At 47.1% G+C, this 24,305-nt stretch overlaps 2 protein-coding genes across 2 annotated transcripts in view; both read right to left on the bottom strand.

Annotated features, from left to right (window-relative positions):
* Positions 1-708: 708 nt before the first annotated feature.
* MFSD6L (major facilitator superfamily domain containing 6 like) lies at positions 709-2,962 on the bottom strand. The gene has a single exon (XM_003274664.3). It carries the CDS (start codon positions 2,720-2,722, stop codon positions 962-964), a length of 1,761 nt encoding a protein of 586 aa, XP_003274712.2. The 5' UTR covers positions 2,723-2,962; the 3' UTR covers positions 709-961.
* A 3,416-nt stretch (positions 2,963-6,378) lies between these two features.
* Positions 6,379-24,305, bottom strand: part of PIK3R6 (phosphoinositide-3-kinase regulatory subunit 6) — a 65,056-nt gene continuing 47,129 nt past the window's right edge. The window contains exons 18-20 of the mRNA XM_030799873.1: positions 22,732-22,847; positions 7,652-7,764; positions 6,379-7,057 (exon numbers count right to left, since the gene is read on the bottom strand). Coding sequence (XP_030655733.1) covers positions 6,901-7,057; positions 7,652-7,764; positions 22,732-22,847 — 386 coding nt within the window. The 3' untranslated portion in view covers positions 6,379-6,900. The remainder of the gene's footprint in view (positions 7,058-7,651; positions 7,765-22,731; positions 22,848-24,305) is intronic.

Raw genomic sequence — 24,305 nt, 5'->3', positions numbered from 1 at the left:
GATTCTAAGTGGGACACGTATATGTGAGAAGGTAAGAATGAAACCTGTTAACCTCCCACTTCCCCCCAACACACATACATTTCCCATTATTTTCTCCTGTTGGAAGTACTTGGGTGTGAGTGTGGGCACCTGTATATCAGTGGGAACAGAAAGGAGTTTGTTTTCATTACCATTCTTTTTTTGAGACGGAGTCTCGCTCTGTCACCAGGCTGGAGTGCAGTGGCGTGATCTCAGCTCACTGCAGCCTCTGCCTCCAGGGTTCAAGTGATTCTCCTGCCTCAACCTCCCGAGTAGCTGGGCTACAGGCATGCACCACCACGCCCAGCTAATTTTTGTGTCTTTAGTAGAGACAGGGTTTCACCCTGTTGGCCAGGATGGTCTCGGTCTCTTGACCTCATGATCTGCCCTCCTCGGCCTCCCAAAGTGCTGGGATTACAGGCAAGAGCCACCACGCCCCGCCCTTCATTACCATTCTTACCTGCCCACGGCATGGCTTTCACAGAAGCAGGCTAATGCCTTTATGACCCCTAGGAATGCCATGATTCATCCAAGTCAGCTGCCCTCTCTGCCAACAGAATCCTGCAGGTCCCCATGGTCTTCTTGGCACTGACAGTTTGATTTGATCGCTCCAGCCATTGCTGAATTCAACAGCACCCGAGTCAGGACTTTTGCAAACCTTAAACATCAACATATAGTGACTATAGAGGGAACTTTTTAAAAAGCAAATGTATTCTTCCTCCATTATTTAAAAAAGATTGAATGGCAAAAAGTTAAATCTCCTTTTACTTCAAAAGTAAAGAAAATCATGCAATGAGATGATCCTGTTGGGCCTTCAGCACAGACCCACCCTCCTTCCCCGGCTCCCAGCAGTCCAGGGCAGGTTTCTGTCCTCAGCAGGCTGAGTTTTGTTCAGTCCATTCATTCCTTGCTGGATCAGCACACTCTGGATTTCTCAGCCCTTTCAGTCTGAGTGTTCCTCCCTCATGGCCTTCACAAGCCAGTCCTGTTCTGTCCCCTGCTCAGAGTCACTGTTGTCACTCACCTCCACGGACAGCAGCTTCGAGTACTTGATCTTCCGCTCTTGGGGCAGCCTCCTCTGTATGGACAGGAGCAAGGCCAACCAGAGCAACAGGGCCACGCAGCAGGCCTGGTAGAGCACAGCCAGGCTGAAGCGCATCACCACAAAGCCCCCGACAAAGCTGCCCAGGCTACAGCCACTCCCGTAAAAGTGGCCTCGGAACGAGGCACTCAGAGCCCTCTCCGTGCGGGGAGTGGCCAGGTCCTCTACTGAGGCCCCCACAGCCCACCACAAAGCCCTGTTGCTAATGGCACTCAAGATCTGAACGGGGAGGATGGACCACCAGCTCCAGAGGAAAGAGTAGTACAGCAGCTGCCCAGCGAGGCAGCTCAGCCCCAGCCCCACCAGGCCCGTCCTGGACAGTTTCCTAAGCAATGTAGTTTTGAACGGATGAAGCAGAATTTCCCCCAGCAAGCTGAGGGCGACCGAGAAACCCATGACCAGCTCGCCGCTCCCATGGTCCTCCATGTGCCAGAACAGAAAGTTCTGGACAGTACTGACGATGGCTCCTATCAAAACAACGGTGGAGGCGAGGAGAATGAGGCGGGGGTCACCCCCCACAATGGACAGTGCTTTGACCCTTTTGTAGCTGGGCTCCCACCGCTGACAGATGGGAATGGGAAAGGCAATGCTCACCAGTAAGGCCAGGGTGCTGACCACCGAGTACCCATAGAAGTAGACCACACCCCGGGGGCCACTGGTCATCAGGAAGCAGTCCAGCTGCCCCACCAAGGCTGCGATGCCACACACGCCTGCCAACATGCCCAGCAACCTCCAGACCCACAGGCTTCTGTATCGGTCAGTGGCATCCACAAAATCCAGGTACTCATAAAGGCTGTCATCTGCCACATGCTCCAGAGGTGCTGTCAGCAGCTCCCAGAACGCCACGGACCCCAAGGAGAGGATGAAAGTCCACCGCAACCCCTCCAAAGACAGGTCAAAAGCCCAGGCTTTCCCCTTGGTCCCTGACAAATTGGCTGGATTCCCGGGCCCTTTTCCCCCAGGAAGCGAGGGGAGGCCTGTCTTGACCACCTCAAAAGTAACTTCCCAGGGACGATCTTTCAGCCCCGAAGTGACAGGATGGAGGAGAACTTGGGATGTGGTCCCAGCTCCTTCAACGGAGGGCGCTAAGTAGCCGTGCAGATCACGGAAAGTTTCTCGGTCACTTTCACCAGGTGGGTTTCTGAAGCCAGGCATTTCCACCTCTGCCGTCCTCTTGGCTGGGTGGCTGGAGGCAGGCTCTTGGGCCGAGGTGATGTTCACAGGTAGTGTGACCCCCGGGAGTGCGTCCGTGCTGGTCAGGCCGCTGCTTCCATTACAAGGGAAGTGCACCCGATTTTTGTCCGCCGGTGGGACCAGGACCATCAGCAGGCTGGCCCCCACCGAGCCGAGCAAGGAGCCAATCAGAAGCGCTCTCCGTTTCCGGTAGCTTTTGGCCAGGAAGGCACAGACGGGAGCCCAGAAGGCAGCGATTAGGTGCTTAGTTCCCATTAGGATGCCCACCCAGGGCGCGGCCAAGCCCAGCTGCCTCAGGTAAAAGGTCAGGAACGGGGTCACGCAGGCTTCCCGGACCCCGCACACCAGATGGAAGAGCTTGGCCACCCCCAGCGCCCTGCTGGTGTCCCACCGGGGGTTGGCACTCATGGCTGCCGGGCTCTGTCAGGCCTGGGCCGACGGAGGGCGGAGCTGGGCGCAAGGCGGGCGCCGCCCCATGTACCCGGGAGGGAGGCTCGGGGTCCCGGGGCTCGGAGCGAGTGGGACTGCACCCCCGGTCTGGGGCGGCGCCGCGGTCACCAGGTCAACGGCCGCCCCCGGCCACAGCCCCCCAGGTCCTGCCGCTGGCCCGAAAGTAGCCCCGCCCAGAGGGAGAGGCGGGGCGGGGGGGATGGTGGGGGCGGGGCCGGCGCACCTGCGAGCTGCACCTGCCACGTCCCGCAGCCTCCGCGGGCCACCTGCCCGGACGTGCGCAGGTGCGCGCTAGGGGCGCGTCCAGGGGCCTGCCGGGTGCGCTCTGAGCTAGGCCGCGGGCCCCGCCTGGCCTCTGGCTGCCAGTGTAGCCCAGGAGCCTGAGCTAAACGCCTGGACTGCTTCAGGCAAGTAAAACCGTCAGAGTCGGCGTGGAGAGAGCCAGAACGGAATGAATGGTATCCACCAGGCTCTCTCCCTCATTTTCTTCAGGTCTCTACTGGAATGCACCCTGATCAGTGACCAGCCACAGACAAGAGATCAACACGGTCCACTCTGACATCGCAAATCCCATACCCCTGTACCCACCCCGCCCCCAAGACTCCCACTCCCCTGTCCTACTTGATCGTTCTCTCTAGAACTTACCACGGTCCAAGGCACTACGGGCTTATATTTCATGTGTTGACCTTGTTTATTGTCTGTCTCCACCAGAATCCAAGCTCCAGGAAGGCAGGTATTTTTGTCCCCGGGGGCCTAGAATTGTTTCATTGGATGCGTACTGCCCTCAGAAATGGCATGACCTTGGGTGACATGGTTGTCTCCAGCTGGGACAGTCCTTAAGGAGGGCTGACAGCTGATGGCAGTCGTCCAGGGGAACCCCTTGCAGCCGATCGCCAGCACATGGCAGTCCCCAGAGCCGTATGTATGTGCTGCACAGTTTTAATCTACACCTAAGGGTGGTCAGGTGCCCTGTTTGAGTGTACACACACTTGAGGTGGTTAGCTAGCATTTCATCAAAAAGACAGAGACAGCTAGTACAAGCACTTCGACAATCTTAAATCAACAGAAGTGTTTTCACTAATGGACATAATAGAAATTAGAAATAGTTTTTCACTGGTGAAATTAGTGGTGTCCAAGTCACCTGGATTGGATATAATTTTTTTGAAGGCATTTCCTCTTTTGCTGGAACAGGCTATAATAATCTAGAGATGGCTGGGCGCGGTGGCTCATGCCTGTAATCCCAGCACTTTGGGAGGCCGAGGCAGGTGGATCACAAGGTCAGGAGATCAAGACCATCCTGGCGAACACGGTGAAACCCTGTCTCTACTAAAAATACAAAAAAATTAGCCGGGTGTGGTGGCAGACGCCTGTAGTCCCAGCTCCTTAGGAGGCTGAGGCAGGAGAATGGCGTGAACCTGGGAGGTGGAGCTTGCAGTGAGCGGAGATCGTGCCACTGCACTCCATCCTGGGCGACAGAGTGGGACTCTGTCTCAAAAAAAAAAAAAAAAAAAAAAATCTAGAGATGCCAGTAGTCCAAACCCTTTGGAAGGATGCTGTAGGCTTTGCTTCAAAATGGTCCAGTGTGCAGCCCCTGATTCAGTAAACTTTTCATACAAGGTTTGCTCAGGGCACCTAATTTGGCTGGGGCTGGAGCAGAACTACTTGCCCACACGTGTCTATGTGTAATGGAATTCGGCCTATGACTTGCCTTCATTGTCAGCTGGTAGAGAGTATGTTGGGGAGCAGGCCCAGAAACCTCACTTAACCTAAAAAACTGGTAAACTCTGCAGACATCTACTGAAAACCTAATGACTGGTGATGAAATTGGTATGAATCCGTTTACATCACACCAATGGCAGGAAAAATAAAATCTAGTCTCCACCAGGTAAACTCACTCAAATTCAGTGCTACTGCAATCATTTCAGGTTTAAAACCACCTCAGTCACACTAATGATTGCCCTACTCCTGCCCCTCCCTGGGTTCTTCTGTGGGCAGCCTCAGGGGAGGATAGCGCATCCATCCACTTCTCAGTCCTGACCTGTCCTGGGTTCATCTCCACTGGGAGGCAGGTGTCAGACTCTAATGTGCCTAGACATGCGCAGGTGTGCGAGGGGCATGTCCTGGGGCCTGCAGGGTGCACCTGGAGCTAGACCCTGGGCCCTGCCCAGCCTCTGGCTGCCCATGTTGCCCAGGAACTTGGACTAAACACTTAGATTGCTTCAGGCAAGTAAAACCATCAGTCAGGGTGGAGGCAGTGAGAATGGAGTGAATGGCATCCCCCAGGCTCCCTCCCTCACTGCACCATGCTGGAGTCTGTGGAAGTGCCCACAGTTCTGCACCTGGCCTTCAGGTGCCATGTTCCACACTGCTGCCTGCAGCTGCACCCTTTTCTCTTTGAGCTTGCCTGCTTTCAGCTACCCGAGAAGATCTCCGCCTGCTTCCCATGTCCTATACAGGCACAGGGACTCTCTCTAAGACTGACCTTGGACCCCTCTGGCTCTGCACCCCAGGTGGTCCATCTTACACTCCCCTTGGCATTGAGAAGGTGTCCTGCCATTGAGACTTGCTTCCACTCCTGGGGCAATTTGGCCCAAAGCAAAGTGCCCTCTTCTCTATTCTTGGATTCCCAAACTTAAAAGGGAATCTTCTACCATCCTCACCTTACCCCCATGGCCACCCTCATCTCCTGGCACTCCATCCAGGTGATAGGACTCAAGTCCAAGCATTTTTGTTTTCTCTGTTATTTTCCCCCCACATCATACCTATTTCTGGGGATGAAGAAACTGAAGATGTGTCATTGATCTTTCTATTTTACACCTGGATGTAAGTTTTTGAACATAAAAGCCAAGAATTTTGATGTCTTTAATCTCTGGCTTGGCCAGTGCGGTGGCTCATGCCTGTAATACCAGCACTTTGGGTGGCCAAGGTGGGAGGATCCCTTGAACCCAGGAATTCAAGACCAGCCTGGGCAACTTACGAAGACCTCATCTCTACAAAAAAAAAAAAAAAAGCCCCCAAACGGCTGGGAGCAGTGGCTCATGCCTGTAATCCCAGCACTTTGGGAGGCCGAAGTGGGCGGATCACCTGAGGTCAGGAGTTCGAGACCAGCCTGGCCAACATGGTGAAATCCCACCTCTACTAAAAATACGAAAATTAGCAGGGCGTGGTGGTGCATGCCAGTAATCCTAGCTACTTGGGAGGCTGAGGCAGGGAGAATCGCTTAAGCCTGGGAGGTGGAGGTCGCAGTGAGCTGAGATCATGCCATTGTACTCCAGCTTGGGTGACAGAGCGAGACTGTGCCAAAAAAAAAAAAAAAAGGCCCCAAAAGAAAAAATCCCAAATGTAGTAGGGCATGGTGGCATGCGCCTGTGGTCCCAGCTACTTGAGAGGCTGAGGTGGGAGGATTGCTTGGGCCCGAGAGATCGAGGCTGCAGTGAGCTGTGATTGCGCCACTGCACTCCAGAGCAGTGACAGAGTAAGCAAGGGGCAGGAGACAGAACACACTAGTTTATACTTCACAGAACTCTTACCTGGCCCAAGTGGACTCAATGGTTTATCTAAAGGACTGCCCTGATGATTCCTATTAACATATAAATATTGCCAGGTATGAGATGAAAGCAGAAAGACTTCAGTGTACATTTATTGAATCTGACATTTTTCTCTCACCTGATAGAGACACCTGCCTGGACTGGGTGAGTTGGGCAGTGGCCTGAGAGTGGGAAGGGAAGAGACTTGGGAGGGAGGTGGTGCCATTGCTGTTCCCTGCTTCCCATTTTCCCATTTTCCCCTAAGCCACAGGGCTCTGGCCAAGACAGCAGCTCTAACCCTGGTTTTAAGGGCTGGGTGGGGAGCTTGGGTGGGCGAGGACAGTGGGAGAAGTGGGAATTGAAGCTAAATGAAGGAGTAGACATTTGTGTGAGAAGCTGGGCTTGGTGTGTATGTTCTCAAGCAGCTGCGGCATTGCCCGAGCCATCTGTAGACCTCCGTGTGGGCCCTTCCTCGTCACAGCCCCCACGGCAGGCTCCCTGGGCTCCCAGGCACTCGCTGGCTCCTGGTCAAGGCCAAAGCTGCCGTGTGAGTGGTTGGGGTTGGTGGGCTAGTGTATCCTTCCTCCTGGGCCTGCTGTCCCTGCAGGCTCACTGGACAATGCCAGAGAATGTGTTGATGGGCATCAGAAGGGGCTTGGGCCTGGCTTTGGTCGCTTCCATCTCCTGTTGCCCATGCAAATTGAGCCACGGCGCCTTGGACTTCTGGGCCCCAGAACACGGTTCTGGGCAGGGAGCAACCTCGAATCTGTAGGTGGAGAGAGACCAGCTCAGGTGACCCATCTCAGGGATCAGATCTGCCTAGGGCATTTGAAAGGCAGAGCTGTTATTGTAGGGCATAGAGGAGGCGGCCACACAGAAGAAAGGGGAAGAGTCAGGACAAGAAAGAACCTGGGCCTGGGATTCACTGGGAGAGGAGGAGACATTTGGAGCAAGTAACTCTGCGTATGCCTCCCTTACCCACACACACCTCCCGAGGGGAAGTTAGTAAGGGTCGGCTAACTGGGACACAGATGCCACAGAAGGTCAGCCTATGTGGGAGGGGCCCGTGCCTGCAGAGGGGACTGGATCAGGAGGCTGCAGGCTGAGTGTATGCAGAGGCATCTGGGGAAAATGCAATATCAGCTGCTGCCCTGGGTCTGCCATTCATTTGCCTCGACTTCCTGGATCCAAGGCATAGGGCAGTGGCCTCAGTCCCTCCCCACCAAGGTCACCTGCCTGGCCACAGGATCTACCTCCGATGAGATGCCTTGAGCTAGAGGCAGGAGACGGCAGGAGCTGGCTCCTGCTTCAGTTTGTCCCACGGGCCCTGGACCTCTAGGGTTGGCAGGCCCAGCCTCACCTGACCACATCTCTGAAAGTGCGTTGATCGTCCTTGTCCAGTGACAGTGTCAGCAGCCTCTGGTCCTGGCTCTGGATCTGGATATTGTTCGTCCTGAAGGTGTTGGTCACTGTCTGCAGCAGAGAGATCGCACGTGTGAGTGTTGCCTTTGCTCAACAGGTGGCCCTGCCAACATCTCCTACCCTGGAATCTGCTGTATTTCTTCAGTCCAGCACATGGGGTCCCCAGCTCTCCTCCTGCAAGTGACTGAGGAGTGACAACCCTGCACAAACTGCTTCTAGGCTGTCCTTGCCCTTGGATCTCACATCGTTTTCCCAATTCTTTTCCCAGCCTGTTGTCCTTGATTTTGAACACAAACGGGAATGCTGTGGATAGTGCTTGCCAGGTTGTCAAGTTACCTGAACTTGAGTGTTGATTTCTTCAACATTTTCCGAGCACCTCCTCTATGACAGATGTGTTAATGTATACGGAATTTGGGGGGTATTTCAGGGGTTTTAAAAGTCTTGACCCCGTTCTCAGCATTAAATCACATACAACATTATTTACCTACCACAGACATAGAGGGTCTAGAAAGCAGCCAAAGACCCCAAGCTCAGACCAGGCCGAAGGAAAGCACCCCCAGGCATCCTTATAACTCCTGACCTGAGGGAGCAGCTCCAGAGAGGTCGCCTCCCATTGGGCCGAGAACTTGGAGCATTGTGGGTTCCAGGTGGAGCTTTCAGAGGTTGTGGCTCATTCCACACACAGACAGCAGCTTTGGGTAATTTACAACCACAGAACCCTGGAGTTGCCAGAGGCCTCAGAGACCATCTCATTCAAGTGTTCTTAACCCTGGCTGCCCATAAGAATCAATTTTCAAAAACGTAATATTGGAGATTCTGATTCAAGTGGCATGGAGTTGAGCCCAGGCACGGGCATTTTTTAAAAAGCTCCTGAGTGTAGGCAGGGCTGAGAAGAACCACTGAGTTGTTCAATGTCACCTAGCAGAGGCACAAGCAGCAGCCTAAACTGGGGGTTCACACATGTCCAGGCATTTCAGCTGAACTTTTAGGGGATGGGGGTAGGCCAGCCAGAAGTCTGTGGACAGGCCGTGCAGGATCCCCTGGGAGGAGGGTAAGAGCATACGTCACTTACTAGCTGTGTAATCTTAAGCATGTTTCTTAATCTCTCTGTGCTACCTTTTAGGATTGTTGTGAAGATTAAATGAGATAGTATATATGAAGTGCTTGGAACAGAGCCCAAGACACTGTTAAGAACGCTTATTAATTATAATTTTCCAAGAAGGAGCCAAGCATGACTAATGGACTCAGCGATGAAGTCCCAGGTGTCAGAGGGGAAGGGGAACCTGCTGTGGGTTTTTTCTCTTCTTGGTTTGTCCCCTAGTCCAAGCCCCCACCTATCACCCTGCTATGCATAGACTCCTGTGCATCTGAATGGGTGAACTGTGAGTAAAGACAGATTTAACAAAACCTCTGTAAGACGGGGCAACTCCATGACAGAGGGTAACACTCAGGGGAGAGGGGGCTTCTCCCCTGGTGCCAACAGAACCTGTGGCACCTTGGCTGGGCGCAGTGGCTCATGCCTGTAATCCTAGCACTTTGGGAGGCCAAGGTGGGCAGATCACCTGAGGTCAGGAGTTCGAGATCAGCCTGGCCAACATGGTGAAACCCCATCTCTACCAAAAATACAAAAAAATTAGCCGGGCGTGGTGGTGGGCATCTGTAATCTCAGCTACCTGAGAGGCCGAGGCAGGAGAATCGCTTGAACCCAGGAGGCAGAGGTTGCAGTGAGCCGAGATTGCACCACTGCACTCCAGCCTGGGCAACAAAATGAGACTCTGTCCAAAAATAAAAGAAAAAGAAAAAGAAAAAGAAAAAAGCCTGTGGCACCTTTAGTGCTCTGTGCTCTGGAGCTGTCAGGCACAGTGGGAGGTTGTGGTCAGGGGGGCAGGCAGTGGAACCTAGTGGGCACTGACTGGACAGCTAATGGAGTGATTGTTGATACTGGAATGTCACTCGTGACTCTCCAAAAATACCTGGAGAGACTGCAGGGGGCTGAAGTCCTGCATGAGCTGGGGGTGGGGGAAAGCCAGGTGCATTCTGTTTGCCATAGTGAATGGAATTGCACCTGAACTGATTGCATCTGGTGAGCGAGATGCATGGTTTCCATAGGTTAGGAGACTGGGGATTGAATGTGACCCACTGAAGCCTGCACAGTGGTAGCCATGGGGCCAGCTCTCTGACTCTCAACTTCTTTAGCATCAGGCTGCTCTAGGTGTCTCCGGCAGGATTTGGGCCCCCACAACCTGCCCATGGACCTAGCCCCACCTTCCAGGTAATCACACACAGTCTCTGGGCCTCCTCCCACCTGCCTGCGGTGTGGGCAGATGCCTTTCATTTCCCTTTATGGTCTGCACACCTAGACACACTCTACCTGCTTGGCTTTGGCCTGTAAGGACCACAAGAGTCTTAGATTTTAGTCCATAAATGAAGCCATGGGAGCCAGTGGAAAGGGCCAGATGCAGAATTTGCAAAGGACCCCACTCTCTGTAAGACTAAGGAATGGGCAAAGTGCTGCTAATTGTCTCCTGTTCTCTATTGGTGGCTTAACAACATACCCCAAAGCCCCAATTCTTCTGTTTCTGCTTTATTTCCCACTTCTCTTCTATTTCCAACTTCCAATCCAGCTAAGGTCATATCTGACCCTTAAACTTACTGAGCCAGCCACAGGCCCTTGCCCCCAAGCCATTCTTCAAGCTGTCTCTGCCTTCCTACTCCAGCTCACCATGAGCTTCCCCTTACTGCTCAGTGTTTATCATCCAATCCATGTGGACAAAACATGTATGTGGACCCGCCTGGTTCCGAGAGGAAAGCACAGCTACTGGAATTTTCCCCTAGCAAGTCCCTGTAGGGATAAAAGGGAACTTGCTGAAGTGATAAGTTTAGACTTTCAAAAAGCCCCTGACCAGGTTGTTTAAAGAGGTCATTAAAAACAGAAACCACTTTAAGGAACTTTGAAAGAGGAAATGCAACAGAAGGGTAAATAGGTCCACTTTGGAGCCTAAAACTTAAATATTGGGCTGCCCTATAAGAAGACAGGTTTCAGCTCAAGGCAGACCTCTCAGCCAATCAGAGCTCTCCTACAGTGGATAGGCTGCCTCAGAAAGGGTCAGCTTCTGGTTCCGGCTTGAGATCTAGGATGAGGTGGAAGGTGGATTACATGACTCAACAAGCATCTGGTGAGGCCCTGCTGCAGGCCAGACACCACACCAACTAAGATGAGGGTCCTGAGCCTAGGGAGTTTGCAGGCCATTGACATACAAAGATCATGCCATTTATAGTGTCACAAATGTTTCCACAGCTGTGTCCCCAGGGTCCTATGGGAGCACAGAGGTGGTGCACTTAGCTCACCTAGGTGAGGGGAGGAGGATGGAGGATGTGGAAGGAAGGGGGAATAGCATTAGGAAAGGCCTCCTGAGGGAGATGACACCTGAGTCTCAACTTGTAGGATGAGTAGGAATTACAAAAAGAAGGTGGGCAGGTAGAAGGGAGGAATGAGGTTTCAGGTCAGGCAACTAGCATGAGCAAAGGCACAGGGAAGTGACTTCAGGAACACTTCTAAACACGTGGGGGGAAGAGCCTCCAGGGAGTGCCCAAAGCTGCAGATGGAGAAGAAGGGGAGTGAAGCTATGCAACACTGAAGAGTTTTTCTGCCCCTGGAGAATGGGAGATGATGGAGGAGTTTTAAGTATGGAATAACATGGGCAGGAAGGTGGACTTAAGGAGGATCCAAGTATTGCCGGGGAGACCAGCTGGAAGGAGACAGATGAAGGTCAGACTTGGGGTGACCAACTTGCTTGATTTGCCTGGGACTTTCCTGGTGTTAGCACTCGAAGTCCTAAGTCCAAGAAACCCCTTTAGTCCCAGGCAAACAGGGACAGTTGGCCAACCAAGCTGGACCAGAAGAGAGAGGACAAAGAAGGGAGAGATTTGAGAAGTGTTCCATCAGGACAAAGGAAAGTGAGAAAGAGGAGGCACCAGGGATGACTCCTGGGTTTCTGGCAGAGGTGATTGGTTAATGATTGTACCATTAAATGAGACAGGAGATATAAGGAGGAGATGAAATAAAAATGACTGCTAACACATACATAATGTTTACTTTAGCCAAGCACTCTTCTAAGAGCTTCGCATGCCACAATCAATCCTCATAACTGGATGAGGTAGGTAATGTTATTATAGCTGTCCCTCCATATCTGCATATGTGGAACCTACACATACAAAGGGCCAACAGTAAGAGACTTTAGCATCCATGGATTTTTGTATCCTTGGGGGTCCTGGAAACAATCCCCATGGATACTGAGGAATGACTGTCTCCCCATTTTATAAAATGATACTGAGTCACAGAGATATTAACTTGCTTAACATCATATAACTGGTAAATGGCAGAGGCAAGATCCGAACCCAGACAATCCGGCTCTAGAGAGCTCTTAACTATTAGAAAGTACTGGCTTTGATTTTAAATATCTTGAGTTTGTGGTATTGTGGGACATCCAGTTCATACTAACTTAGTTCAATGCAGGAGTCAAAAACTCGGTATGACTGTCAGAGCAGAAGATACAGATTTGGGAGGACTTAACAAATGGAACTAAATCCTTGTGAGTTTGACAGTCCAGGAAATGAGAAAAGAAGTGAGCCATGGATAGAAATTGAGGACAGTAGCTACTTAAGGATCTAGGTAAAGGAGTTCAGGGAATGAGGCCAACAAGTAATAGTCAGGCACGTAGAAGAAAGTCTATAAGAAAGTGGTGTCTCTGAATTTATAGATTTAGGGTGTTTAAAGACTCAGAGAACAGGGCTTCAGCTCTAGTGATGGAATTCCATTCAAAATTGATCAAAGGAATATAAACCTTGGGAAAACATTTATGACAGTGCTAGAAGCCAGCTTCATTGGAGTATTAACATATAAATATAACTTCAAATATACATATTTTGTCTAATTGCCTAAAAGGAGAATCCCATCAGACTAACAGCAGGCTTCTCACCCAAAACCTTACAAGCCAGAAGAGACTGGGGTTCTATTTTCAGTCTTCTTAAAGAGAAAAAGATGCCAAGAATTTTGTATCCTGCTAAACTAAATTCACAAGTGAAGGAGAAGTAAAGTATTTACCAGACAAGCAAACACTAAGGGAATTTGTCACTACTAGACAGGCCCTACAAGAAATGCTCCCCTTCCTGTGACCATGTGTTCTCATTGTGCACATGTACCCTAAAACTTAAAGTATAAAAAAAAAAGAAAGAAATGATCAAAGGATTTCTAAACATGGAAAGAAAAGGGTGATACTCCTCGTCATAAAAACACAGGAAAGTATAAAGCATGTAGGTCTTATAAAACAATTACATGAGACTGCAAAGCAACTAGGTAATAATTATGACAGGAACAAAACCTCACATATCAATACTAACCTTAAATGTAAATGGACTAAATGCTTCACTTAAAAGATACAGACTCAGCTGGGCACAGTGGCTCATGCCTGTAATCCCAACACTTTGGGATGCTTGAGTTCCAAGCATTAAGGTAGGAGGATCACTTGAGTCCAGGAATTTGAGACTAGCCTGGGCAACATAGTGAAACCTCTTCTCAACAAAAAATTAAAAAATTAGCTGGGCATAGTGGCTTGCACCTGTGGTCTCAGCTACTCAGGCGGTTGAAGTAGGGGGATCAATAAGATAGAGGCTGGTGGAATGGATAAGAAAAACAGGATCCAACTGTATGTTGCATACAAGAAATCTGCCTAACTGTTAAAGACATTTACACTCTAAGGGGTGGAAAAAGATATTTCACACAAATCAAACCAAAAGCAAGTAGGAGTAGCTATACTTATGTCAGATAAAACAGAGTTTAAATCAACAGTAAAGAAAGACAAGGTCATTTATAATGATAAAGCGATCAATTCAACAAGAAGACATAACAATTTTAAATATATATGCACCCAACACTGGAGCACCCAGATTCATAAATACTACTAGATCAAAGAGATAGCCACTGTATTAATCCATTTTCACACTGCCGATAAAGACATACCTGAGACTGGGAACTGAGACAAAAAAAGGGGTTTAATGGACTTACAGTTCCACATGGCTGGGGAGGCCTCACAATCATGGGAGAAGGCAAGGAGGAGCAAGTCAAGTCTAACATGGATAGCAGCAGGCAAAAAGAGAGCTTGTGCAGGGAAACTCCTTCTTATACAACCATTAGATCTCGTGAGACTTACCCACTATCACAAGAACAGCATGGGAAAGACCTGTCCCCATGATTCAATTACCTCCCACCAGGCCTCTCCCATAACATGTGGGAATTAAGGATCAGATTTGGGTAGGGACATAGCCAAACCACATCATTCCACCCCTGGCGCCTCCCAAATCTCATGTCCTCACATTTCAAAACCAATCATGCCTTCCCAACAGCCCCCTGTCTTAACTCATTTCAGCATTTACTGAAAAGTCCACAGTCCAAAGTCCAAAGTCTTATTTGAGACAAGGCAAGTCCCTTCTGCTTATGAGCCTGTAAAATCAAAAGCAAGTTAGTTACTTCCTAGATACAATGGGGGTACAGGCATTGGGTAAATACAGCCATTCCAAATGGGAGAAGTTGGCCAAAACTAAGGGGCTACAGGCCCCATGCAAGTCTGAAATCCAGAAGGGGAGTCAAATCTTAAACCTCCAAAATGATCTCCTTTGACTCCATGTCTCACATCCAGGTCACACTGTTGTGAGAGGTGGGTTCCCACAGTCTCGGACAGCTTTGCCCCTGTGGCTTTGCAGGGTACTGCCTTCCTCCCAGCTGCTTTTATGGGCTGGCGTTGAGTGTCTGCGGCTCTTCTAGGCACACGTGCAAGCTGTCAGTGGATCTATCATTCTGGGTCTGGAGACCTCTTCTCACAGCTCCTAGCCCCAGCAGGGACTCTGCATGGGGGCTCTGACCTCACATTTCCCTTCTGCACTGCCCTAGCAGAGGTTTTCTATGAGGGCCTTGCCCCTGCAGCAAATTTCTGCCTGGGCATTCAGGCATTTCCATACGTCCTCTGAAATCTAGATGGAGGTTCTCAAACCCTAATTCTTGACTTCTGTGCACTTGCAGGCTCAACACCACATGAAAGCTGCCAAGGCTTAGGGCTTGCACCCTCTAAAGCCACGGCCCAAGCTCTACATTGGTCCCTTTCAGCCATGGCTGGAGCAGCTGGGATGCAGGACACCAAGTCTCTAGGCTGCACACAGCATGGGTACCCTAGGCCCGGCCCATGAAACCATTTTTTCCTCCTTGGTCTCAGGGCCTGTGATGGGAGAGGCTGCTGTGAAGACCTCTGACATGCCCTGGAGACATTTTCCCCATTGTCTTGGGGATTAACATTTGGCTCTTCATTACTTACACAAATTTCTACAGCCGGCCAGAATTTCTCCTCAAAAAATGGGATTTTCTTTTCTATTGCATTGTCAGGTTGCAAATTTTCCAAACTCTTATGCTCTGCTTCCCTTATAAAACTGAATGCCTTTAACAGCACGCAAGTCACCTCTTGAATGCATTGCTGCTTAGAAGTTTCTTCTGCCAGATACCCTAAATCATATCTCTCAAGTTCAAAGTTCCACAAAAATGCCACCAGTTTTACTAAAACATAACAAGAGTCACGTTTGCTCCAGTTCCCAACAAGCTCCTCATTTCCATCTGAGACCACCTTAGCCTGGACTTTATTGTCCATATCGCTATCAACATTTTGGGCAAAACCATTCAACAAGTCTTTAGGAAGTTCCAAGCTTTCCCATTTTCCTGTCTTCTTCTGAGCCCTCCAAACTGTTCCAACCTCTGCCTGTTACCCAGTTCCAAAGTTGCTTCCACATTTTCGGGTATCTTTTCAGCAGCACCCCATTCTACTGGTACCAATTTACTGTATTAATCCATTTCACGCTGCTGATAAAGACATACCTGAGACTGGGAAATTTACAAAAGAAAGAGGTTTAATGGACTTACAGTTCCACATGGCTGGGGAGGCCTCACAATCATGGCAGAAGGCAAGGAGGAGCAAGTCACATCTTAGATGGATGGCAGCAGGCAAAAAGAGAGCTTATGCAGGGAAACTCCTTCTTATACCACCATAAGATCTTGTGAGACTTACTATCACAAGAACAGCACGGGAAAGACCTGATTCAATTACCTCCAACTGGGTCCCTCCCACAACATGTGGCAATTCAAGATGAGATTTGGGTGTGGACACAGCCAAACCACATCAGACACCAATAGAATAATAGAGGGAGACTTTAGTACTCCATTGATGCACTAGACAAATTATCAAGGCAGAAAATCAACAAAGAAACTCTGGACTTAAATTGGACTCTAGACCAAATGGACCTAACAGACATTTACAGAACAATCTACTCTACAACTGCAGAATGTAACTCTTCCATTTGCACATGGAACATTCTCAAAAATTGGCCATATGCTAGACTACAAGGTGAGTCTCAATAAATTTTTTTAAAACCTGAAGTCATATCTAGTATCTTCTCAGACCACAGTGGAATAAAACTAGAAATCAACACCAAGAGGAACCCTCAAAACTATTTAAATACATGAGAATTAAATAATTAGCTCCTGAATGATTGTTGCATCAATGATAAAATTAAGGCAGAAATAAAAAAATTTTTGAAATGAATGAAAATAGAGACACAACATACCAAAACCTCTGGAGTACATCAAAAGCAGTGCTAAGAGGGAAGTTTATAGTGTTAAATGCCTATCTAAAAAAGACGGATCTCAAATCAATAACCTAATGCTGCATGTCAAGGAACTAGAAAAATAAGAACAAGCCACACCCTAAGCTAGCAGAAGAAAATAACAAAGATCAGAGCAGAACTAAATGGAATTGGGACAAAAAAATACAAAGGATCAATGAAATGAAATATTGGTTCTTTGAAATGATAGATGAAATTGATAGACCACTAGCTAGGTTAGCCAAGAAAAAAAGAGAGAAGAATCAAATAAGCACAATCAGAAATGAGAAAGGTATCATTACAATTGATACAACAGAAATGCAAAAGATCATCAGAGACCTATAAGCATCTCTATGCACACAAACAGGAAAATCTAGAGGAAATGGATAAATTCCATTTATCTAGGAACACACAACTTCCCAAGATTGAACCAAGAAGAAATAGAATCTTGAACACACCAATAATGAGTAATGAAATTGAATTAGTAATAAAAAAATCTCTCAATTAAAAAAAATCCCAGGAGCAGATGGGTTCACAGTGGAATTCTACAAGACATACAAGGAAGAACTGATACTAATCTTACTGACACTGTTCGAAAAACATTGAGAATGGAATCCTCCCTAATTCATTCTATGAAGCCAGGGTCAGTCACTCCGATACCAAAGCTAGGCAAGAACACAACAACAAAAAAAAACTGTAGACCAATATCCTTGATGAACATAGATGCAAAAATCCTCAACAAAATACTAGCAAACCAAATTCAACAGTGAATCAAAATGTAATGCACTGCAATCAAGTGAGTTTTATTTCAACAATGCAAGGTTGGTTCAACATACACAATTCAATAAATGTGATTCACCACATAAACATAATTAAAAACAAAAATTATATGATTGTATTAATAAATTCAGAAAAAGCATTTCATAAAATCCAGCATCTCTTCATGATAAAAGCCCTTACCAAAGTAGGAATAGAAGGAACATATCTCAAAATAATAAAAGCCATATATGACAAACCCACAGTCAACATCACACTGAGTGGGGGAAAATTGAAAGCATTACCTCTAAGAACTGGAATAAGGCAAGGATGCCTACTGTCACTACTCCTATTCAACATAACAGAAGTCCTAGTTAGAACAGTCAGACAAGAGAAAGAAATAAACGGCATCCAAATTGGAAAAGAGAAAGTGAAATTATCCCAGCTCCAGAGTGACAGGCATAATAAGCAGACTTATCCACCCCTCATCCCTGGCCCCCTTTACTCGCTGAGGCAGGAGCCCAAAGGACTGATTTCTGGAAAAACAAAACGGTCCCAGCAAAGAGACTTGCAGATACGGACATCTGGGTCCCGCCCACAGAAAGGACCATGGTCTTCTGACTGCCCACTGAGAAGCCCACCATTGACCCAGGTTTTTAGTGCCCCACTCTTTAGTTAAGAGAGAGATCTTTTTTTTCTTTCTTTTTTTTTTTTTGAGACAGAGTCTCACCCTGTCACCCAGGCTGGTATGCAATGGTGTGATCTCGGCTCACTGCAACCTCCGCCTCCCAGATTCAAATGATTCTCCTGCCTCAGCCTCCTGAGTAGCTGGGATTACAGGCATGCGCCACCATGCCCAGATAATTTTTGTATTTTTAGTAGAGGTGGGGTTTCACCATGTTGGCCAGGCTGGTCTCGATCTCCTGACCTAGTGATCTGCCCTCCTCTGCCTCCCAAAGTGCTGGGATTACAGGCGTGAGCCATCATGCCCGGCCCAGAGACCATATTAGGAGAGACAACAAATAACCAGAAAACAAGAAAGAGTTCTTAAATAGCCTAAATTTTCAAAAAATGAATTTGAAGAAAACTCCCCCAAAATTGAAGAAATGACAAAGAAGGACAATGGGAGAAAAAAGATGAGAAAATTAGAGCATTAATTTAGGAGGTCAAACATCCTACTATTCATAGTTCCAGAAAGAAAAAGCAAAGAAGTAAAGAGAAGGAAATTATTTTAAAGATTGTATTAGAAAATATCTGAGAATTGAAAGATGTGAGTCTCCAGATTGAGAATGTCCATCAAAGGGCCAAAATGATGAATGAAAAAACATCCCACCAAGGTATATTCTTGCGACATTCAGAATCTTCTCTGAAATTAAGTATTTATGGCTTCCAAAGAGAGAGAGAAAAGAAAAAAAAAGTCTCATACAAAGACTAGGCATAAGAAGGCATCATATTATACAACAGCAGCATCAAAAACTAGAAGAAAGTTCACGTTCAAAGAAATCCAGATAGAATTGACAAAATCAAAACCATAGCAGGAACATCCACAAACCTCTCTCAGTCTTGGCCAGATGAAGTAGACAGAAAATATTTTAAATTTGTAGATTACAGTAATACAATGTGTTTGATTTAATAATTAAACCATACTTTATATATTCTATAGACAGAAAACAAACATGTATTTTTAGTTGCCATTGAATATTAAAAAGTTGATCATTCACTCCTGTAATCCCAGCACTTTGGGAGGCCAAGGCAGGCGGATCACGAGGCCAAGAGATAGGGACCATCCTGGCCAACATGGTGAAACCCCATCTCTACTAAAAATACAAAAATTAGCAGTGTGGTGGCACACGCCTGTAGTCCCAGCTACTTGGGAGGCAGAGGCAGGAGAATCGCTTGAACCCGGGAGGCAGAGGCTGCAGTGAGCCGAGATCTTGCCACTGCACTCCAGCCTGGCAACAGAGTGAGACTCAGTCTCAAAAAAAAAAAAAAAAAAAAAAGTTGATCATGTACCAGGCAATGAAGAAAATGTCAATGCATTCCAAAGAAGTTGAAATTGTGTAAGTCGGATGCTTTGGCTGTCTTAGGAGCATTTGCTAATAAACTCAGGAATCAAAGGGCTTGGGTTTAAATAACCACCTGGGGATGGGAGGCAATGGTATGGGGTTACATGAAGCAGGGACTCTTGAAGGCTACACGCTGAGTGAAAGACTAGAAAGCAAAATAAAACAAAAGGCACAAACAGACGAAAAAATGAACACAGAAATAGGGAAGACCACAGAAAAAAGCCCGTCCCCTTTGGCTTGTGAAATGAGTGAGGAAGGCAAGTCTTTCCTGGAGATTCTTAGCTACAAGCCCGTCTGGACATGAATTTGGGGTACACATGTACACTATCTTCATGGTCTGGCAATTTCTCAGCCAAAACTGAACTCAAAATATGGTCCTGAGCTGATAACATCTCTGAGGCAGTTGGCAAAAACAAATTCAGGATTTCTCTAGAAGGACAATTTTCCGCCCAGTTTTCCCACAGATAAAGCCCCAAGAAATATGAACTCATAATTGAAAAACAAGCTACTGTGGGGAGGAGGTCAGTGAACCCAATAAACAGAAGGATTAGACTCCCAGTAATTACAGATAATGTAATTACATAAATCAGATTATAAAATAAATATGCTTAGAATGAGTAAAGAAATAAAAGAAAGAATAAAACCACAAGGAAGGAACAGCATACTACTATTAAACAGGCATGCCATTTTCATTGATTCTAAAACACATTTTAACATCTCTAATTAGGGAGTATTTTGCAACCAATGTGATAAAAGAGCACTGTTCATAGTTTAGGAAGCATTGTTTCTTTCTTAGTAGTATGTAAAACTGTGGTATGCCTTAAATTCAAGGAAATACAGTCTTTAGGCATATATAATGTTTAATCATATCAGAGTCAGAAATCATTAAAGGAAAATGATTGGTAGATTTTGCGACGTCACAATATAAAGCTATTTTAGGTTAAAAAAGCATCAGAAGACAAACTGGGAAAAGTATTCCCAAAATTTATGACAAATAAGGAGTTAATGTCCTCACACTATAAAATAGGATATTAGTATGGGATGAAAATACAAAGAGGAAATATATGAATGAAGAAATAGAAATACAAGAAAGTATTCAATTTCACTAATTGGTAATAAAAGAAACAAAATAATGAAAAGTTTGATCATCAAATTTGTGAAGATGAAAAAAATCAATCAATATGTGAATTGTGCTGCAAAATTGGCGCTCAAACACTACAATCAGTTTGGAACTTGGTATAGACTTTCTGGAGGGCAATTTGGCAAAATATATAAAAAGGATGCCACCTGACTGAATGATTTCACTTCTAGGCGTTCTTCTAAAAAGACATAACCATGATTTTTAGCACATACTTACCCCTAAGGAAACTGCTTACACTACGCTTGTAATGGTGAAAAATGATACTTAGATGTCGTCTTAGAATTTATTTACATAATTATACAGGTATATGCAACCATCATATAATAAACACTGACATATGCTTAATGACACAAAACATATTTAATACCAAAGCAAGGTCCCATCAAGACTTATTTACCAGGCTTTAGTATATTTTTGAGTTAAAAACACCAAGGTACAGACCAGTATGTAGTGTAGCTATCAATTATCTTAAAATATCTAGAAAAAAAGGATTGGGTGTTTACACCTGAAAATGTTAATAGTCATTCTCTCCAGGGATTGGGACTACTAGTGAATGTACTTTTTGTGCTTTTTTATATTTTCCAAAATAAATAATGAAACTTTTGTTTATAGGTTAAAACATTATCTTGGCCAGGCATGGTGGCTCACGCCTGTAATCCCAACACTTTGGGAAGCAGAGGCAGGTGGATCACGAGGTCAGGAGTTCAAGACCATCCTGGCCAACATGGTGAAACCCCATCTCTACTAAAAATATAAAAATTAGCTGGGCATGGAGGCGTGTGCCTGTAATCCCAGCTACTCAGGAGGCTGAAGCAGGAGAATCACTTGAACCAGGGAGTCAGAGGTTGCAGTGAGCCGAGATTGCGCCACTGCACTCCAGCCTGGTGACAGAGTGAGACCCCATCTCAAACAACAAAACGAAATGAAACAAAAGAAAACAACAAAAACATTATCTTAAAGGATAAAGAAATATAAGGGCTAAAAAGTGACCACTGGTTTTGGCAACATGGAGGTGACTTTGCTACAGCAGGACGTGTGTAACCAGGTGGTCGTGGGTAGAAGAGTTATTGATAAGGGGCTGGAAACTCTTCTAGAAGTACCTTTCAAGGAGCTTGACTGAGAAGGGAAGGAAAGAGATGCAGTGGGTAGCTAGAGAGGTAGTTGGGTCATGGCAGAGTTGTTTTTTTGTTTTTTTTTTTGCCCTTTTTTTTTTTAAGATGGAAAAGACCTGAGCATGTGTAGGCTAAGCGGAAGGAGCAGTGGAGAGGAAGAGGTCAAAGCTGGGGACAGACAACTGCGAACAGATAGAGAAGAGCCTGGAGGAGGAGGGGGAGGAAAGGGCTGAGCGATCCCAAGGATTCGGGTGAGGGGGAGGTCATGAGTTTGCTGCGGATCTAATCAATGTGGATGCAGGTGTTATTCCAGAAGCACTTGCCCATCTGGGCATACAGACTGAGTAGGTGGCTTGACCTAAATCGAGTGTCAGCCTGCTGGGTGGTGCATGGGAGTGAGGACATCAGTAAGAACATGGTTCAGTTGCAATCATGGGGCACCAAAGCCAAGCTGAGTGGGGAAGTGAAGTCCAGAGAGGCCATCGGGTAGAGAGGAAATGGATAGTCTTATGTCTGTATCAGTAAGTATTGGCCAGGCGTGGTGGCTCACGCCTGTAATCCCAGCATTTTGGGAGGCCGCGGCAGGTGGATCACCTGAGGTCAGGAATTCGAGACCAGCCTGGTCAACATGGCAAAACCCTGTCTCTACTAAAAATACAAAAATTAGCTGGGTGAGGTGGTGCACGCCTGTAAGTCCCAGCTACTCGAGAGGCTGAGGCAGGAGAATTGCTTGAACCTGGGAGGCAGGGGTTGCAGTGAACCAAGATTGCACCACTGCACTCTAGCCTGGGTGACAAAGTAAGACTCAGTCTCGAGAAAAAAAAAGTTGTTGATATGAGCAAAGGCTAAAGGGCAAAGGGTAAGGGGATTGAGAGAGCTGGTCTGATTTGGTCAAAGGTTGGGCTATTGTTGTTTAGGAGTCTGGCTGTGGTGTGGCGCCTGGGATGACTGGACGTAGGTGCATTTTGCAGTCATCTGGGTATGCCTTGGGTCCTCAAATGGTCAGCAGATGGAGGGCAGGGCTTTGACTCTTAAAGTGCTTTCCTTATACCAGTGGGCACTCTGCACTTCAAACAGACTGATTGAAAAGCAGATTCCTTCCAACAGGAAGACCCGCTCCAATAGCAAAGGCTCAGAAAGGCTGGGAAGTCAGTTCCCTTCTCAGAATGCCCTCCCCTCTGGGCTCCCAGCCACCTACTGCTGTCCCAGCTGGCTGTCTCCCTTTCCCAGTGCACTCACTACTTACAGAGAAGGACTTTCCCGCCAAGTTGGAGGACTTGACAACCTCTGTCACGCTGACATTCAGACACGTGTGGTCTGTGACAGGAGCAGCAGGCAGGGGGCAATGGCGAGACCCTGAAACTGAATGAGATTGGTGGGGCTGTAAATGGACCTCCAGGGAAGTAGGGGAGTTTGAGATTCTAGGTCTCAAGATCTCCATGAACCCATCTTGACACCCCCAGCCCTCTCACTCCTCCTTGGGCCCCCACCTACTGAATCTGCTTGGTCCCAGCCAAGTTACGGTTCCTTCTCAATCATCCATCTTCCTTCCCTGGTGAATCCACAAGTTTCTGTATCCTCGGGTCAGCGGCCATCACCAACCCATATCCCCACCCGCTACCCTTTCATTATCTCCTCCTGCAACCCTTTTTAAAAGGAATAAAGTTCTAGAAGTTCTCCTGAACTTCCTGCAGCTCTTGGGCATGCTAAGAATGAAAGAAGCACCTGCCCAGGATGTAGTGCAGGACAGAGGCTCCAAGTGGGTGAGGAGGGCATCGGTGCCAACAGGTTGAGTGTTTGACTTTTTTTATTATAGTTTTTTTTTGTGTGTATATATATATACACACACACATATATATACATATATACACACACATACACATATATAAGTATATATACATACACACATGTATATATGTATATATACACACACACATATGTATATATAGACACACACATATATACACACACATATATACACACATACACATATATAAGTATATATACACACACATATATACGTATATATACACACATATATATGTGTATACATATATACGTATATATAGACACACACATATATACATATATACATATATATAGACACACACATATATACGTGTATATATATTTTATATATATATATATATTTTTTTTTGAGACAGAGTCTCACTCTGTTGCCCAGGCTGTAGTGCAGTGACATGATCTCGGTCACTGCAACCTCTGCCTCCCAGGTTCAAGCAATTCTCCTACCTCAGCCTCCCAAGTAGCTGGGATTACAGGCGAGCTCCACCACACTGGTTAATTTTTTTTTTTTTTTTGTATTTTTAGTAGAGACAGGGTTGCTTAATAGCGTATAATGTGTCAAAAATCATCACTGTGTGCCTGCTGGTAGGCTTCATCCCTCCCTGCCAACTAAAGAGGGTTTGTAGAAGTCTGCTCTACCGAGGGTACTGGCATCATCAGACTAGCTCTGATAGGGTCTTTTCTTTTCTTTTTTTCTTTTTTTTTTTTTTTTTTTGAGATGGAGTCTCGCTCTGTCACCCAGGCTGGAGTGCAGTGGCGCGATCTCGGCTCACTGCAAGCTCCGCCTCCCAGGTTCACGCCATTCTCCTGCCTCAGCCTCTCCGAGTAGCTGGGACTACAGGCGCCCGCCACCACGCCCGGCTAATTTTTTGTATTTTTAGTAGAGACGGGGTTTCACCGTGGTCTCGATCTCCTGACCTCGTGATCCGCCCGCCTCGGCCTCCCAAAGTGCTGGGATTACAAGCGTGAGCCACCGCGCCTGGCCTAATAGGGTCTAGAGTAGGGCTGGGAGTG

The sequence above is a fragment of the Nomascus leucogenys genome, chromosome 19 (genome assembly GCF_006542625.1).
Source record: "Nomascus leucogenys isolate Asia chromosome 19, Asia_NLE_v1, whole genome shotgun sequence".
Classification (NCBI taxonomy): Eukaryota; Metazoa; Chordata; class Mammalia; order Primates; family Hylobatidae; genus Nomascus; species Nomascus leucogenys.
The sequence above is the reverse complement of the archived record's forward strand: the minus strand, read 5'-3'. Positions and strand labels throughout refer to the sequence as shown.